We start from the raw sequence: 18,338 nt of genomic DNA, 5'->3' as shown, positions 1-18,338 counted from the left end.
TCAAGTCTAAAAGCCAAACTGCAATGAGACAAACTTTTCCTGTTTTGTCAAATCTAGTATTACAGTTTGAAAAAGTTTGTTCAGATGGACGATTCTCTTATGTTTTTATATTTCAGTAAACCTTCAGATTGTGTTAACTTTTTTACCGAAGCTGTGATTTGATTGGTTGAAGATAGTGAAGTTAAAACATGGACACCTAAAACAAGTTAAAATTTCACTTGATTAGAAAACACAATATCAAACCAAATTGTATCTGTGAACAAGTGATTAACAATGTTTTCTCAGAATTAACTTTTCTGAGATTTTGTATTTTGCACTTTCTTTCAACAACTAATTATTCTCAAGATAAATGGAAAATTACATTTTTAGTGAAGTCTTGAATACCAGAAACAGCATGTAATGATTATGAGTCCAATCAGTCCTGCAAACATGATGGAAAAAACTAAAAAGAAAAAGAGAAACAGTACACAGATTACAGTAATAACTACTTTAAAGTGTAGCAAAGCATTGCTGATTCATATGTTTTCCTGTAGCCTTTAAATGAAGTAACATGTTCATGGATTTATGTATATCATCATATTTACTTACAAGTTTTTACAATATCACGATATGTGTGTGTTCACTGCTGTGTGTGTGCGCACTTCGGATGGGTTAAATGCAGAGCACGAATTCTGAGTATGGGATGCCAAACTTGGCTGTATGTCACATCAACTAAAAAAATGTATTATAGATAAAAAAAGACAGATGTGTTCTTGACCCAAATACATTTTTCGCAGAAAAAGAATGACAGTGGTACTAAACAATAACCCTGAGGGACGCCCAGGCCCTGGCAGCAGTATGAAATGACTGAGGGGGCATGTGAAATTGTTAAGGGGGCTTAACTTTATTACACCATCAATGATTAATACACACTGAGATCTTGCTTTGCAACGACAGATTTTTAAATACAGCGCTCCCTAAAACACTCCATATGCAACTGCAGGTAACCAGAGACTAGCAAATTTTAACAATAGTATGTTCCTACACAACCGGAGGCTGCAGATTCAGGACCGCAGATCTAGGACCGCAGTTCTAGGACCCTAGTTTTTCGTGACAGCGCCACCTACTGTACTGGACGATATAGCGATGGCTGCAGTTTCAGGACCGCAGTTCTAGTACCTTGTTTGTTTAGTTTGCGATCACGTATAGCATCAATATATTAATCTCAGTAGTATTTGATTTTAAATGTGATTTTTGATTCAAAATGCAGCAGAGGTTAACTACTAAGTGTGCTTTGAGTCGCAATTTTAAATTTAAACATGAATGTACACAAAATATAAATAAAATATAAATTTTGTAAAATTGATGTATATCAATTTTAAAACAATTGTAAAAAATGAAGAACCTTAAAAGTCTTAGTCTTTTGAATTATACAGTATATTGATTAACCTCTTTAAGGTGAATTAGCTCATTTTTGTGACAACATCACAACAGCACCAAAGTGAACCCCATTTCCATCAGTTGCCGCATGGATAGAATGGCTGTAGGCTTCAACTCCAGAGAAAGAGAGAGCGAGAGACAGAGAGGGATAAATAAGAAACATTTGTTTAACATATCCAACTGGAATATATATATATATATATATATATGAAAAGTGAAAGTCCTTCCAGCATGTGGTGTATCTCTTCAATTCTGGCAGGGATCTCCCTTTTTGGATTGTTATATGTATCTTGAAAAAGAGAGAGCCTACTTGTTAGAATATTTTGAGATCATGAAAATATCCCTAGTGCCTTTTTTAATCATCGTTTCTACAATGAGCCTAACCAAATCCATAAAATCACTTCATATTGGCCATGCAGAACATGACAGAAACTAACACATGATATCAATGGACTGTATGTGGAGCAGACCTGCAGATTAGGCCAAATTGTAACAAGCTATTAACACTGCCAAACGCCTCATTCATCATTGCAAAACAATGCCAAAACAACAGGCTAACACATACTGCCACTAGACAGTCAGTGCAGTTTTATTATGTTATAAATAAATAAATGTTATAAATATGGTAAAACAACGACTATTAAGCCAGTATTCACACTAATATATTAAGCTGCAGGTAAATCTTACAAACCTTACATCAACCATGCTCTTGTCATCTGATAAGTTTAATTAATGTGCAGGCTAGATTCACTTATAATACTTCGTCATTAAAACTCATCAAGGATTTATGAAATCATGGCCACGAATTAACGTTGTTGTAATTAATAAAACTAGCTCACAAATTCTTAATTTGGTGGGAATTAATTATTAATTCATAGTTAGCAGTTTTCACTATGTAAACTTCGCACCGTTTAAACGTTATAAAATAAAACTAAATTAAATATCGGTACTCACCGTCTGATTGCTGTCCTCGTCGTCCATCTTTAATTAGTGTTGATCCAGTACGGTAGGTGGCGCTGTCACAAAAAAAACACTGAATCACACTTAAGTTTAAAATATTCTAACTGACTCCCGAGAGTAAGATTTTTCAAGGCGACAGTTATTTTAGAACGTTCCCCCTTAATGTTTCCATGGCAACGCATCATATTTGTCACGTGAAACACCGCAGCCACAAATAATAACACTGTATAACAGTGGTATAGGATATTTAACGGCTCTGGGCTATCCTTCATTTCGTTTTTCCTTTTTTATTCGAAATATTCACAAACTTACTTTCCATGTCATCAACTATCCTATATTCCGATTCTCAAATATGTGTGAGTGTGTTTGGTCGCTTAAAAATATTTATAACAATAGAGTAAACTTTATAGTTAGCCTACTGTCGGAAATCTAAAATAAACATTATGAGGTTGAAAACACTGCATAGTTGTGATATGACAGCGCTGAGCTCGTCCGTCTCTGGCTCAGCCAGGCGGCAAGGAAGTCGACCGGAAGTTGAAGTTGGCCGGGTGCCGCCATCTTGTAGCAGAACTTCACTTGCGTTAGCATCCCATTGACCTCCCATTCATTTTGGCGTCACTTTGACAGCGAATAACTTTACATTTGAGGCGTTTAAAGACTCCATTTGTCCATTATTTATTTCTAAAGATACACGACAATGTATAAAGGGCTCCATTACCTTCTATGTTACATTATGGCCCCGTAGAAACAGTTTTTGTAAAAATAGGCTAACGATTGCGTCATAACCACTCGACTCTCTGTCGCATTATCGTACAGACAGGAGGAGAAGCTCGCAGGCAATTAACTTACTATGGCGTACTGGCGTTACATTTTAAAATACTATACAAAATAATTAATACCTAATACTTAAAGAATACTTACTCCCGCTCACTCACGCCAAAGAACTCCCCGCTCAAGCTCGCCGTCTCTGCAAGATTAACGATGGCAGTTTGCACGCACAGCTACTAGAAGATTTACATCTGTCAGACAGGTTGCTGACGTCATCAAGCTTCGTTTGAGTCTGCGCGTCAGAAACGGAAGTGCTAAAAATAGCTAAAAACGGGCTTCACTTGTCTCAATTGAGTTCCAATGGGGTCGCTGTGTCCATTTCTTTTACTGTCTCTATGGGCTCAGCGCCAACCACCGCGACACTAGCACTTGCTTCCACAGACATCAGTGTGTAATTTACAAACTCCAAATGTAGGCTGTTGTTTTACCAGTGCTTATGTGTAGCATATTTAAATGTATGAAATCTAAAATAAGCATTATGAGGTTGAAAACAATGCATAGTTGTGATATATGACAGCGTTGAGCTCGTCCGTATCTGGCTCAGCGCCAACCAACGCGAAAGACGTTTGAATCTGGCAGTAATGTCATGAGTCACAACACTGAGCATTCTAAATCCCATGGGGATAAGGTTAAATTATTTTTTAACTCAAAAGGTTGAACATTTTATTTTTAACCATGAATACAAAAATGAAACCGAGGGGGCACAAGTCAGATCTGAGGTATGCTGCTGAAATGTTTTTGATCTTGTAACACATATTTTATTTCGTGAACAATGCCTTATTTTATTTATTTATTTTTTATTTTTATTTATTTTCATTGTCAAATCTGCATTTTGTTGATGCCTTGCCCGGTTTTCACGAGAGTTTGTAATAAACACTATTTAAAAAAAAAGAAAAAAAAGTCAGATCTGAGGGGGCATTGCCCCCAAAGAAACGCATGAATTAAAACTTAGACATGTTCTTGATTGCTATTGTGAGATTCACCTAAATGCCTTTCTTTTAGAACAAGAATGAAAGCAATAAAAATCAGCAAAAAAGAGAAATGATATACAAGTGATATAACAAGTCTCAGTTAGCTTAAACGCAGTACACATTAGCAAGTTATTTTTTATTATATAATAAATAAAAAGAAAATGGATAGAATAGAAAAGGTACAGAGCAAGCTAGTGTTGGAGGTCTTTTTTTGCTTTGTTCACTGCTTGTGTGTTGTGCCTTGCATCTGTCAGACTGTTTGCTGATTTTCTGAACTTTGCCTTTCCCTGGTTTTGAAATGTAGCATCAGCAAAACCCTATTGCTTTTCCCTATATAAAAGAGGATGGACGAATGAGGGTGAACTGTGCTTTATAAATATCACAGTCGTGTTTCAGATCGATCTCAGAGTTTCAAACATTTCAAAGGTTGCCATTGTGGGCTTTTCAGTGAACCAATGAAGAAAATGTTTCTCAGATTTCTTTTGTTGTGTTTGTGGCATTTGATTGGTGAGTTTTTAACATTGTGTTTTTTTTTACGGCTTTAGTTGTTTTGCTACAGAATTATAGTTAAACTAGTCACATCAATTTAGTATTCACAAAACACTCTAGTTATGTGACATGCTTTTAAAAACTACACCGATATTTAGTAGCTATTCGGCTGTATTTTTCTTAAATATGATGACTAATTCTTCAGTGTTGGCTAATTTCCATATCGTGAAGCCCTAGTTTATACACTCGGACCTTGTGCTGTATTTTGAGAGCAGTAATGTGATGAAACTTTTGTTCAGAGAGGACATATACTGTCATGGAGCTGAGAGCAGTCCAGTGTTTTACATGCACTTCTTCAAATCAGCAGAAAGCACAGAGACCAATATTGAAAACAATCATCTCCTATCACTGATGCAACCTCCCTGAAATGAAATCGGCTCTAAATGTTCTCATCTGAAGTTAGTGTTTTCTGTGTGGAGCTCAAATCAACTTTTATTCCAAATCACAAACATACAATTATTAAGACACATACTGGCTTGCTTCTGTTGTGTCCCACAGCTGTGTTTGGTTTTAAAGTGAGGATCTCAGTGAAGGACGGAGAGTTGATCACTCTTAACTCTGGTCTTACTGAAATACAGACAGATGATGACATAGTGTGGACGTTTGGAAATGACAGGTCTACCATAGCTATAATCAACAGAGTGACCAAAAGGATACTTGATAATCCTGATATGAGATTCAGAGACAGACTGCAGCTGGATCATCAGACTGGATCTCTGACCATCACAGAAAGCAGAATATTAGACTCTGGACTTTATGAAGTAAAAGTCCAGAGTCACCAACAGCAGCGATTTAGAGATTAAATACAATTCGATGTTTCTGTCTACGGTGAGTCACAATTACACTCATTTGTGCTACTGTAATACACATTTGGGGAAATGCAAAGACTTTTTTCACTAACAAGAAAGTTTGACTTCTTTATAACAATGACCACAAGGGAATTTTGGTTTCTCCGTTCATTAATATCACACACATGAAATAACAGTCACATTCATCAATGTTTCACATTCACTTTTCACTTCTACTTCATTCGTTTTATTACGTATGGCGATGCCTCACTGAGTCTCGATAAATGCATTCAATAAAATACTGTTACTCACTGTTCATTTATCCTCACATGTGCTTACATGATTAAACATATTTTAGTGAAGGCTTTAATTATTGTATAACTATAAACTGTGACAAACTCTGTGCTCTACAGAAAGGTTTGTTGAGACTGATACAAAGAAGTCAGTGATGGAGGGAGATTCGGTCACTCTACACAATGGTCGTACTTATCTGAATGATGACTGGATTCAGTGGTGGTTTATAAATAAAGACAATTTAATAGCTGAAATCAATATACCAGAGAGCAGATTCTCTGAGTATGATGATGGGAGATTCAGAGACAGACTGAAGCTGGATTATCGAACTGGATCTCTGACCATCACAAACATCACAACTCAACACACTGGAGAATATGAACTAGAGTACAACACTTGGAGCAGGCCTTCTTTTTATCTCAATGTCTACAGTGAGTTAATGATCATTTTCTTGTGTTCTATAATTATTGCTGATAATAGAAACACATCATATTTAGTCATTGTTTTATTCTTTTTTTTTCTTTGTTTTGTTTTTACAATTATTCCACCTAAATTGTTTAACTTTCTACTGTATATCAGATGTTGTGAAATGCTATACTTTTGATAAGTCTTTGTTTCTTCCTCATCTGCTTGAACATCTTCATTCATCCGTATTTCTCTTTATTCTCTCATGTTTCCAGCTCGTCTGCCTGTTCCTGTCATCAGCGGTAACTCTTCAAACTGTTCATCATCTTCATCTTCATCATCATCATATTGTTCATTGTTGTGTTCAGTGGTGAATGTGGGTGATGTGACTCTCTCCTGGTACAAAGGAAACAGTTTATTGTCCAGCATCAGTGTGTCTGATCTCAGCATTAGTCTCTCTCTACCTCTGGAGGTGGAATATCAGGATAAAAACAGCTACAGCTGTGTGATCAACAATCCCATCAGAAACCAGACCACACATCTGGACATCACTCAACTCTGTCACACATGTTCAGGTACAGCAGAGCTGATATTAGTTGATGTTGGTGCTGATATTAATGTTTACTGACTGAGCTGATCTCAGTTTGATGTTTTTATCCCTTAGATTTGGTGAAGCTGTGATCCGATTGGTCCTCTTTGCTCTGGTGGGCGTGGCTACTGTCCTTGTTCGTGACATCTGATCCAGGACTGAATAAGATTAAGCACATATGATGATTTGATTTCATTGACATTTAAATAATTGAATCTCCATTTATTTATAATGACTTTATATATTAATCTCCTGGTATCAATGTTAATTTCCACTCTAAAAGAGGATTTCAAAAACGCTTGATTGCTTGTTAAACCTGTTGTGATCAGATTTTTTCACAGCTAATGTGGTGTGACGTTTGATGCATACTATGCATGATTCTTTTGTGATGTGATGCCAGTTTAATATACCACAGAATGCTAATAACTGAACATCATCTCAGTCTGTGAATGTTTCTTGTTTCAGCAGTGCATCCGCCAAGCCAAATGTCTCAGGTAATCAAATGCGATTTTTTCAAAACGAACAATTACATTTACAGTTTACTTAATGTTTTCATTCATTTACACTCATACGTTTTGTTGTACAACACAAGTAAACATTATAAATGTGATTCACTGGTTTTTGAGTCAAATGGACTTTGCAGTGGTTTTCCTCTTTGTTATATCTGTACAGTAACGTGGTTTGATCTGTTAGGTGGATAAACAGCTTCTGTTGCATGTTTGTGTGTCTTAATAGTTTGTGGGTGAAGCGGTTTTTCCCTTCTAGTACGATAAACTAGTGCATGTGCATGCTTTCACTGCGTGATTTAACCTATTATCAGTGCCATTTAAATCACCCTGAAATGATTTTGTCATATTAAATATGATCTTTTATATTTATACATATATAAAACTTTTGTATTTATATCATTTGATAAGGAATATCATGCGAGTGAAAGTGCTGTTTTCTCGAATATCAGCATGATTGCAAATGTGATATTGATTTTATGCAACAGGAAGTTAACATCTTCGTATCAGTTGACAGTGAATCCAGTAAACTCCATCTCTGCTGTGAGTTTAATATGCATTTGGGATACGCAACATGTCCCAGTTACACATTATTTTCATATTAGCGTAATTTCCAGCATTTTTCTGGACACAGGTTTGAGTCCATGTTAAATTCCAGGTACAAAGTGCAAAGTTGGTGACTGAAAATGTGTTGGAGCTCTTAATTTTGGATTTCCAAAGTGGGAACCACTGTAGTCTTAGCGCTAGTTTGATAAACCGTTTGTAAGCTTTATAAACACTGAACACGTGCAAGCATGCTTTAGGCTGAGCTAGAGTGTCCTTGTGTAACTTAGCCACTCTTCTGCTATTAGTCTTCAATCAGGCCCAGAATTCATTTGAAAATGTAAGATCAGCAAAGGCTCGTTGATTTTCATGACGATAAATGAGATGGACATGTGAGCGGAAACACTGACTGAGGTCACATCCAGATAAATATCAAAGCTTAGTTGTAAGTGTTTTCAGACATTTTATGCATCACTGTTGTGGGTTTTTCAGAGAACCGATGAAGAAAATGTTTCTCAGATTATTCTTGTTCTGTTTGTGTTTCTGGCGTCTGGATGGTGAGTTAGAAATGTGTTTTTACGGCTTCAGTTCTGGTAAATTATTAAAAGTACTTTAGTAAAGCTTCATTAAACCAAGATCAAGTGATTTTAAAGCTTTAATCTGTGATAAACTCTCCAGGTGAGTTGAGTGATATTCTGACACCAGTGTCCGTGATGGAGGGAGATTCATTCACTCTAAACTCTGGTCTTACTGAAATAACGGATGATGGTCTTATTCTGTGGGTGGGTTTAAGTAAAAACACTTTAATAGCTGAAATCAATAAACGGGCCGACAGCATCTCTGTATATGATGATGTTCTTGATGGGAGATTCAGAGACCGACTGAAGCTGGATGATCAAACTGGATCTCTGACCATCATGAACTTCACAACTAAAGATACTGGATTTTATCAAGTACAAATCAATCGTATGAAGAAGGTTTTCTTTCTCATTGTCTATGGTGAGTTATATAATTGTTTCAAATATTTTATTGTTTAATTGTCACAAAGATACAAGTATTCATCCACACGCCATTTTGCTTCTGCTGTTTTATGACATAATTTATTTCGAATGTAAGCTTTGTTTACTAAAACCCTGTTTGTGTTTGTTCTTCAAGTGTTTGGTGATGAAATAAAGTCAGTGTCAGTGAAGGAGGGAGATTCAGTCACTCTAAACTCTGGTCTTACTGAAATAAGAGAAGATGATGGTCTGATTCAGTGGTTGTTTGAAGATGCTTTAATAGCTTTAATCAGCAAAGTGACTAACGTCTACACTGATAACAAAGGAACATTCAGCAACAGACTGAAGCTGGATCATGAAACTGGATCTCTGACCATCACAGACGTCAAAATGATACATTCTGGACGTTATAAACTTCAGATCAACAGCGTGGTCAAGAGTTTCATTCTCACTGTCAATGGTGGTGAATATGTGTTTCATCTGTTTGATTTTTTATTAGAGTCGATATCCTCGGTCTGCCACATTGAACGTTGTGCTTGTCTTCCTTTCTGTCTTTCTCGCATTTCACTTAATTTCTACTCTTTATACCATTCTGTATAAATGAAAGAAAAAATGCAAACAATTAAGTAACAAAATTAAAAATAGCAAACTATTTCAGTAAATCAAAATAGAGTTATTTAAATATCATAATCTGTTTTGTGTTTGTTTTCCAGGCATTGCAAATTCACTGATGCCAGTGTCAGTGATGGAGGGAGATTCAGTCACTCTAAACGCTCGTCTTACCGAAATACTGACAGATCACTTGATTCAGTGGAGATTTGGAAATATAAACACCATAATAGCTGATGTATTGCTTGGCAGATTCTCTGTGTATGATGATGTTCCTGATGGGAGATTCAGAAACAGACTGAAGCTGGATGATCAAACTGGATCTCTGACCATCACAGACACCAGAACTGAACATGCTGGAGAATATGAACTACATGTCACACGTATGATGATGATGTTCACTCTTAAAGTCTATGGTGGGTTAAATCTCTGGATTAGATACACCTATTTTATGTTTTAATCCCCACAGCATTGAGATTATTAATCCACAGCCCATGTTGTTTCTGTTTGTTCTTCAGGTGTTACAGATGCAGTGAAGTCAGTGTCAGTGCTGGAAGGGGATTCAGTCACTCTAAACTCTGATCTTACTGAATTAGATGATGATGTGTTTCAGTGGGTGTTCATTAACTCTTTAATAGCTCATTTCAATGTAAAGGCTGACCACATTACTATTTTTGATTATAATGATGGGAGATTCAGAGACAGACTGAAGCTGGACAAAAAAACTGGATCTCTGACCCTCGCAGACATCAGAATTGCACACTCTGGACTTTATGAACTGCAGACCTACAGCGAGGCCAAATACTCGAAATTCAGTCTTACAGTCTATGGTGAGTTTAATTTGTTACAGCTTTATTATTTCTTTTAATGAGTAAAGCATTTGTGAAATTGCAGAAATTGTTGTTGTTTATTCCTTATTGTCTTTAATATTACCCTTATTTATCTTTATTCTCTGATGTTTTCAAGCTAGTCCACCTGTACCTGTCATTAGCAGAGACTGTTCTTCATCATCAGTATCGTCAAAGACCAAATGTTCATTTCTGTGCTCAATGGTGAATGTGGGTCATGTGACTCTCTCCTGGTACAAAGAAAACTGTTTATTGTCCAGCATCAGTGTGTCTGATCTCAGCATCAGTCTCTCTCTTCCTCTGGAGGTGGAATATCAGGATAAAAACAGCTACAGCTGTGTGATCAACAATCCCATCAGAAACCAGACTCAACATCTGAACATCACTCAACTCTGTCAACCATGTTCAGGTACAGCAAATCTGATATTAGTTGATGTTGGTGCTGATATTAACGTTTATTGACTGAGCAGTTTGATGTTTTTATTCCTCAGACTCAGAACACTGTTGTGGTTCTACTGAAGCTGTGTTCCGATTGGTCGTAACTGCTCTGGTGGGCGTGGCTGCTGTGGCTGCTGTTGTTCTTCTGGTTTATGACATCAGATCCAGAAGAGCTGAACAATATTGAGCACATTTTCTCACATAAGAAACCTAGATCATGATGTAATTTCTAATATTACCATTTTAATCATTTATTAATCTTAAATGACTTTTTATATTAATCTGCTGGTATTGATTGACTGCTCATTTCCCCATTAGAAGATGATTTAAGAACAAACAGCAACACATTCTCACATTAACGCTCAAAATATTGATAAATACTGAAAATTACCAAGATTGCTTTGCTCACAATTAATATAACATGCTTTTTTATATTTACAATTGATTCTCTCATATTTGATAAGGCAGTGATGCTCCTCTACTGGCTGAACACATGAAAGCACATGAAAACATATCTCTCTTTGCCATTTGCAGGGTGAGACGTATTTTTTTTAAAATCCACTTTGAACAGTTTTATTGATTATAGCCTCTTTCTCTAAGATCTCACTTTACTATACTATTATCCGTTTTCCATATGTATATCAATAAAATCCATTATCATTCAGACCTTAAAGCCTCATTGATTTATTACATTTGGAATACTAACTTTATTTATAAAAGATTTTTAAAAAACACCCAAACAAACCTTTGTTGAATTGGCATGAGAAAAGTGTCGGGTCTCGGGGCTAATCACCTGCCTTTTGGGGTTGTGAATATGTGTTGTGTGTTTGGATAGCTCACCGCGTCTGTCTGTTTGATTTTAGTTTCCCCCTGCCCTCCTTGTTTCTCCGTTGTTACCTTAATTGTTTGCCACCTGATCTCCATTTCTTCTCATTTCTTCCCTTTATAATTCCCTGTGTTTCTCTGTCCATTGTCAGACTGTTGTTACTCGTACCAATAGCTCTGATCTACTAGTTGGTCTGTGTACTCACCTTGTCATGTCTTTTCTTCAGGCTCCAGTGTCCTGTTCTCACGAACACAGTGTTCCTAGAAGCTTCCAGCTCTCATTCCTCTGGTCTCTGCTGTCGAATGAGCTAAACTGATGAACGTTACTCATCTGCTCTGTCTCATCTGCTTCAACCTCTCATTCTCTCACTCGGGTGCCGGCATTCCTCGACCCTACGAGCTAAACTGTGGAATGTTACTCATCTGCAGAAGAAGGACGTCTCCCTGCGCCCCTGTATTGATTACAGAGTTTTGAATGACATTACAATAAAGAACAGGTACCCCCTACCTTTAATGTCTTCTGCTTTTGAATTGTTGCAGGGAGCTCGGGTCTTCAACAAGTTAGACGTGCACAACGCCTACCACTTGGTGCGCATTCGGGTGGGGGATGAGTGGAAGACTGTGTTTAACACCCCTTTGACACACTACGAGTACTTGGTTCTTCCGTTTGGTGTTACCAATGCTCCAGCCGTTTTCCAGGGACTCGTCAACAGCGTGTTGGGTGACATAATTAATCAATTTGTCTTTGTGTATTTGGATGGTATCTTGATTTTCTCCCCCTCTCTCCAATTACACACCCAGCATGTCAGACGGGTTCTCCACCGGTTGCTAGAAAACAAGTTGTCAAGGCAAAAAATTGCAAATTCCACGCTGAGTCTGTTACATTCCTTGGCCACATTATTTTTACAGGAGGGATCAAGCCTGATCCCGCTAAGATAGATGCTGTTGCCCAGTGACCGGTCCCTGATTCCCGTAAGGCTCTGCAGCGTTTCCTGGGTTTTGCCAACTTCTACCGGCAATACATCAGGAATTTTGGTCAGATTGCTGCACCGCTCACAGCCTTAACCTCCACTAAGGTGTCCTTCAGATGGAACCGGGAGGCGCATGTAGCCTTTGACATTTTAAAGTCCCGTTTTGTCTCTGCACCTGTTCTGTTGGTACCAGATCCTGAGGCCCAGTTCATTGTCGAGGTTGATGCTTCGGACGTTGGGGTTGGCGCAGTTCTATATCAGCTTTCCCTCTGTGACGGGAAGGTCCACCCGTGTGCGTTCTTCTCTCATCGTCTCAGCCCTGCAGAACGTAACTACGACATCGGCAATAGAGAGCTAATGGTGGAACGATTGGCCTTGGGTGAGTGGCGTCACTGGTTGGAGGGGTCGGTGCAGCCCCTCTTGGTCTGGACGGATCACAAGAACCTGGAATACATCTGTTCGGCCAAGAGGCTGGGCACTCTTCTTTGCCAGATTCAACTTCACCCTCTTGTACCGGCCGGGATCTAAGAACACCAAATACGATGCCCTCTCTCGCCTGTTCGAGGCCCGAGGGAGGGAGTTTGTGGCCGAGGCCATCCTTCCTGAGGGGGTGGTGGTCGAGGCTCTTTAGTGGGGTATCGAGCATCGGGTAGAGGATGCCGGTCGAGGGGTGCAGGTGCCAGGAGAGTGCCCAGCGAGTAGGTTGCCGGTGCCGGCTGCGCTGTGCTCTGAGGTCCTTGAGTGGGGTCACGCATCCAGGTTAGTCTGCCATCCAAGTATTCAGAGAATGTTGTCTACCATCCGACAACGCTTCTGGTGGCCTGCTATGGCCGCAGATGTTAGACCGTTTGTGTTGGCCTGCCCCACATCTGCCCAATGTAAGCCTGTCAATCGCCCTCCTGATGGTCTACTTAAACCTCTCCCTATGCCTATCCCTTCCCGCCCTTGGTCACACATCGCCCTTGATTTTTTCCTCTGGGCTTCCACTGTTGAAGGGTAACACTGTGATTCTCACGGTGGTGGATCGCTTTTCCAAAGCAGTTAATTTCATCCCCCTGCCCAAGCTGCCCTCCGCCTGGGAGACCGCCCAACTGGTGGTGGATCAAGTCTTCCGTCTCCATGGGTTGCCGGTGGATGTGGTTTCAGATAGGGGTCCCCAGTATGTCTCCCGGTACTGGAGGGAATTTTGTAGACAGATTGGGGCCTCTGCGAGTCTGTCTTCAGGTTTTCATCCCCAGACCAATGGGCAGTGTGAGCGGGCCAACTAGGTCAAGCCGGTGTTTTCTACCCCCCTTAATCCTGCTTGTAGTTGCCCCACCCCCCACCCCCTCATCTTGTGGATGGATCTCCTACCTATACGGTTAAGAGATTACTCGATGAGTGGCGCCGCGGCAGGGGGTTTCACTTGTGGACTGGGAGGGTTATGGTCCAGAGGAGAGGGGCTGGGTGCTGTCCCGGGACATTCTGGACTGCTCGTTGATTGAGGACTTCCATCGGCATCGAGGTAGGCCCCTTCCTGGAGGCGCCATGTGACTGTCGGGTTCGGGGCTAATCACCTGCCTTTTGGGGTTGTGAATATGTGTTGTGTGTTTGGATGGTTTGACAGCTCACCTCGTCTGTCTGTTTAATTTGAGTTTCCCCCCACCCTCCGTGTTTCTCCGTTGTTACCTTAATTGTTTGCCACCTGATCTCCATTTCTTCTAATTTCTTCCCTTTATAATTCCCTGTGTTTCTCTGTTCATTGTCAGACTGTTGTTACTCGTACCAATAGCTCCGATCTACTAACTGATCTGTGTACCTTGTCATGTCTTGTCTTCAGGCTCCAGTGTCCTGTTCTCACGAACGCAGTGCTCCTAGAATCTTCCAACTCTCATTCCTCCGGTCTCGGCTGTCGAACGAGCTAAACTGATGAACGTTACTCATCTGCTCTGTCTCATCTTCTTCGACCTCTCATTCTCTTACTCAGGTGCTGGCATTCCTTGACCCTACAAGCTAAACTGTGGAACGTTACACAACTGCTCTGTCTCATCTGCTTCGACCTCTCATTCTCTTACTCGGGTGCTGGCATTCCTTGACCCTACAAGCTAAACTGTGGAACGTTACTCATCTGCTCTGTCTCATATGCTTAAATAAAGCACAGTGTAAATCCGCAACTGAATCCAGCCTGTTTCTCCTGACAAAAAGAGAACCCTGTTTGAAAAGTATAGCGCAGTGGTTCCCAACCTTTTTCAGCTCGCGGCCCACACAACCACACACATATGTTTGCGCAGCCTACTTCAAAAAAATTAACTGACCCCGCTATTGTTGGGTTAATAACTAAGTACTCAGAAGCTAGATTGTTAACTGTTTTTATTGAATGAACTAGGGCTGTGCGAAATGGACAAAAAAAATAAAATAAATAACTATCGCGATTTCTTTGATCAATTTTGCGATTTTGGCACACAACGATATGCTTTTACAGTCATAAATGCATTCAGGATTAATTTGAAACATATTCCCAAAAGAAAACCAATTAGAGCTTTATCAAAAAATTGTAATGTCTCTAGAACAGACATAAGTCAAAATTATCACTATAGTAAAGATGTAACAAAATGTATAGACTTATGGCAAAAAAAAATCCCCTGCCTCAGATGTTTGCAGTGTGTACACAGTATGTGTATGCGGTCAGCAGCGAGAGCGCATAAATATAACGCGAAACCACATTAAAATAATGCACGAGCGCAAATCTCTTTGTGCGCGCGCAGATTTCCTTTGAGGTCAGGGCCGCGGAAAATCGTGCTATAAAGCGATTTAGAAATCGCGCAGACTCAAATTGTGATTTTATGACGATTTCTATTAATCGCACAGCCCTAGAATGGACTGGAAATGAACAGAAAATAACTCTGGCTGGCGACGCTCAGCAAAACGGGAAAACAAGATCCAGGCAGAGCTCGGCAGCGGGTAGACAGTCAGCGGAGCAAGCAGTCAGGAGGAAACACAGCAGCCATTTATGCATGTTTGAATTTGTTGTTCTATAGCATATGCAGCAAAAATATCTAAGATAAATTGGTGGTTTATTCTTAAACCAATCAGCGAGCTCGAATAGTGGAAGCATAGTAACAGTTTAATAGTTATGTTATGACTTAGACATTTTTACTTATATTAACAATATTATTTCTTTTAATAGTAATTGGCGGCCCACCTGCAATACCACCGCGACCCACTAGGGGGCAGCGGACCACAGGTTGAAAACCACTGGTATAGTGTTTAGCTTTTAGGGTTAACAGTCTTCAACAACTGAAAATAACTCCTATTGCTTGAAGTTTAAAAACTGTATTGCTGAGAACAATGTAGTGCACCTGAATGAGAAAAGATAAGTTTCTGAAGCTGCAGTTTTAGCGAATGAGTTTTCACTTACACACAGGTCAGTATTTACTTCTACACATTAGTTTAGACACCATAATTTCATGAATGAGCAGACAGAGAGGGTAATGTCATCTGTTCATCTCTCTGAGAAATCGGAGCAAGATAAGTCTGTGCTGACTCGCTTAAACCGCAAGCGTGTCTGTTTTTACTGCTTAGATCCAGGTCACCTGATTTCCACCTGAAAACTGCAACAGTGCAGCTATTTCTCATGCTGGTTCTGTCTCTGACCACTCATTTGCATAGCTCTAGGATGCTGGCTACCAACGCTTCCTGTTAACTGGCTCTGGGTCTCTTTTAGCTGACTCACTTGGCCGACCAGTATCAATCCTGTGAGATACAGGGGCAGCTAAGTCTTTTATCTTAGCTAATACATTACCTTACCTAGGGGTGGACAACTCTGGTCCTGAAGAGCCACAGCCTTGCAGATTTCAGCTCCAAACCTGATTAAAATTCACCTGCCTCTAGCTTTCTAGTAACCCTTCAATGTCACCTTTATTTATATAGCGCTTTAAACAAAATACATTGCGTCAAAGCAACTGAACAACATTCATTAGGAAAACAGTGTCAATAATGCAAAAATGAGAGTTAAAGGCAGTTCATCATTGGATTCAGTTATGTCATCTCTGTTCAGTTAAATAGTGTCTGTGCATTTATTTGCAATCAAGTCAACGATATCGCTGTAGATGAAGTGTCCCCAACTAAGCAAGCCAGAGGCGACAGCGGCAAGGAACCGAAACTCCATCGGTGACAGAATGGAGAAAAAAACCTTGGGAGAAACCAGGCTCAGTTGGGGGGCAAGTTCTCCTCTGACCAGACGAAACCAGTAGTTCAATTCCAGGCTGCAGCAAAGTCAGATTGTGCAGAAGAATCATCTGTTTCCTGTGGTCTTGTCCTGGTGCTCCTCTGAGACAAGGTCTTTACAGGGGATCTGTATCTGGGGCTCTAGTTGTCCTGGTCTCCGCTGTCTTTCAGGGATGTAGAGGTCCTTTCTAGGTGCTGATCCACCATCTGGTCTGGATACGTACTGGATCCGGGTGACTGCAGTGACCCTCTGATCTGGACACAGACTGGATCTGGTGGCCACGGTGACCTCGGAACAAGATCGAAACAGACAAATATTAGCGTAGATGCCATTCTTCTAATGATGTAGCAAGTACATAGGTTGTTATGGGAAGTGTTTCCGGTTCCGGTTTACCTAATTAATGCAGCCTAAAAATCCTTTAACGGATTTGGATAATAAAAGCATATTAGTATGTTATGTGTATGCCAGGTTAAAGAGATGGGTCTTTAATCTAGATTTAAACTGTAAGAGTGTGTCTGCCTCCCGAACAATGTTAGGTAGGTTATTCCAGAGTTTGGGCGCCAAATAGGAAAAGGATCTGCCGCCTGCAGTTGATTTTGATATTCTAGGTATTATCAAATTGCCTGAGTTTTGAGAACGTAGCGGACGTAGAGGATTATAATGTAAAAGGAGCTCATTCAAATACTGAGGTGCTAAACCATTCAGGGCTTTATAAGTAATAAGCAATATTTTAAAATCTATGCGATGCTTGATAGGGAGCCAGTGCAGTGTTGACAGGACCGGGCTAATATGGTCATACTTCCTGGTTCTAGTAAGAACTCTTGCTGCTGCATTTTGGACTAGCTGTAGTTTGTTTACTAAGCGTGCAGAACAACCACCCAATAAAGCATTACAATAATCTAACCTTGAGGTCATAAATGCATGGATTAACATTTCTGCATTTGACATTGAGAGCATAGGCCGTAATTTAGATATATTTTTGAGATGGAAAAATGCAGTTTTACAAATGCTAGAAACGTGGCTTTCTAAGGAAAGATTGCGATCAAGTAGCACACCTAGGTTCCTAACTGATGATGAAGAATTGACAGAGCAACCATCAAGTCTTAGACAGTGTTCCAGGTTATTACAAGCAGAGTTTTTAGGTCCTATAATTAACACCTCTGTTTTTTCAGAATTTAGCAGTAAGAAATTACTCGTCATCCAGTTTTTTATATCGACTATGCAATCCATTAGTTTTTCAAATTGGTGGGTTTCACCGGGCTGCGAAGAAATATAGAGCTGGGTATCATCAGCATAACAGTGAAAGCTAACACCATGTTTCCTGATGATATCTCCCAAGGGTAACATATAAAGCGTGAAGAGTAGCGGCCCTAGTACTGAGCCTTGAGGTACTCCATACTGCACTTGTGATCGATAGGATACATCTTCATTCACTGCTACGAACTGATGGCGGTCATATAAGTACGATTTAAACCATGCTAATGCACTTCCACTGATGCCAACAAAGTATTCAAGTCTATGCAAAAGAATGTTGTGGTCAATTGTGTCAAACGCAGCACTAAGATCCAATAAAACTAATAGAGAGATACA

At 39.7% G+C, this 18,338-nt stretch overlaps 2 protein-coding genes across 6 annotated transcripts in view; both read left to right on the top strand.

Moving 5' to 3' along the window:
- The first annotated feature begins 4,748 nt into the window (after positions 1-4,748).
- On the top strand, positions 4,749-7,681 carry LOC132159493 (lymphocyte function-associated antigen 3-like). Its single transcript, XM_059569015.1, has 4 exons — positions 4,749-5,555; positions 5,929-6,240; positions 6,490-6,789; positions 6,879-7,681. Exons 2-4 carry the CDS (start codon positions 5,964-5,966, stop codon positions 6,893-6,895), a joined length of 594 nt encoding a protein of 197 aa, XP_059424998.1. The 5' UTR covers positions 4,749-5,555; positions 5,929-5,963; the 3' UTR covers positions 6,896-7,681.
- A 304-nt stretch (positions 7,682-7,985) lies between these two features.
- Positions 7,986-18,338, top strand: part of LOC132159480 (uncharacterized) — a 120,342-nt gene continuing 109,989 nt past the window's right edge. The window contains exons 1-8 of one of the 5 annotated variants that reach the window (XR_009437855.1): positions 7,986-8,409; positions 8,531-8,851; positions 9,008-9,313; positions 9,564-9,875; positions 9,978-10,289; positions 10,426-10,716; positions 10,799-11,280; positions 14,361-15,707. Coding sequence is in view for 3 of the 5 variants with exons in the window: in XM_059568999.1 (XP_059424982.1) it covers positions 8,319-8,409; positions 8,531-8,851; positions 9,008-9,313; positions 9,564-9,875; positions 9,978-10,289; positions 10,426-10,716; positions 10,799-10,932 (1,767 nt within the window). In the remaining 2 variants the exon portion in view is untranslated. Of the gene's footprint in view, positions 8,410-8,530; positions 8,852-9,007; positions 9,314-9,563; positions 9,876-9,977; positions 10,290-10,425; positions 10,717-10,798; positions 11,412-11,797; positions 13,796-14,360; positions 15,708-18,338 lie in introns of those variants that run through there. The other 4 variants (XR_009437854.1, XM_059568999.1, XM_059569000.1 and 1 more) reach the window with 4 other exon arrangements.

Source organism: Carassius carassius, chromosome 16 (genome assembly GCF_963082965.1).
Source record: "Carassius carassius chromosome 16, fCarCar2.1, whole genome shotgun sequence".
In the NCBI taxonomy this organism is placed as follows: Eukaryota; Metazoa; Chordata; class Actinopteri; order Cypriniformes; family Cyprinidae; genus Carassius; species Carassius carassius.
Note: the sequence above shows the minus strand (reverse complement) of the source record. Positions and strands in the feature narration are given on the sequence as shown.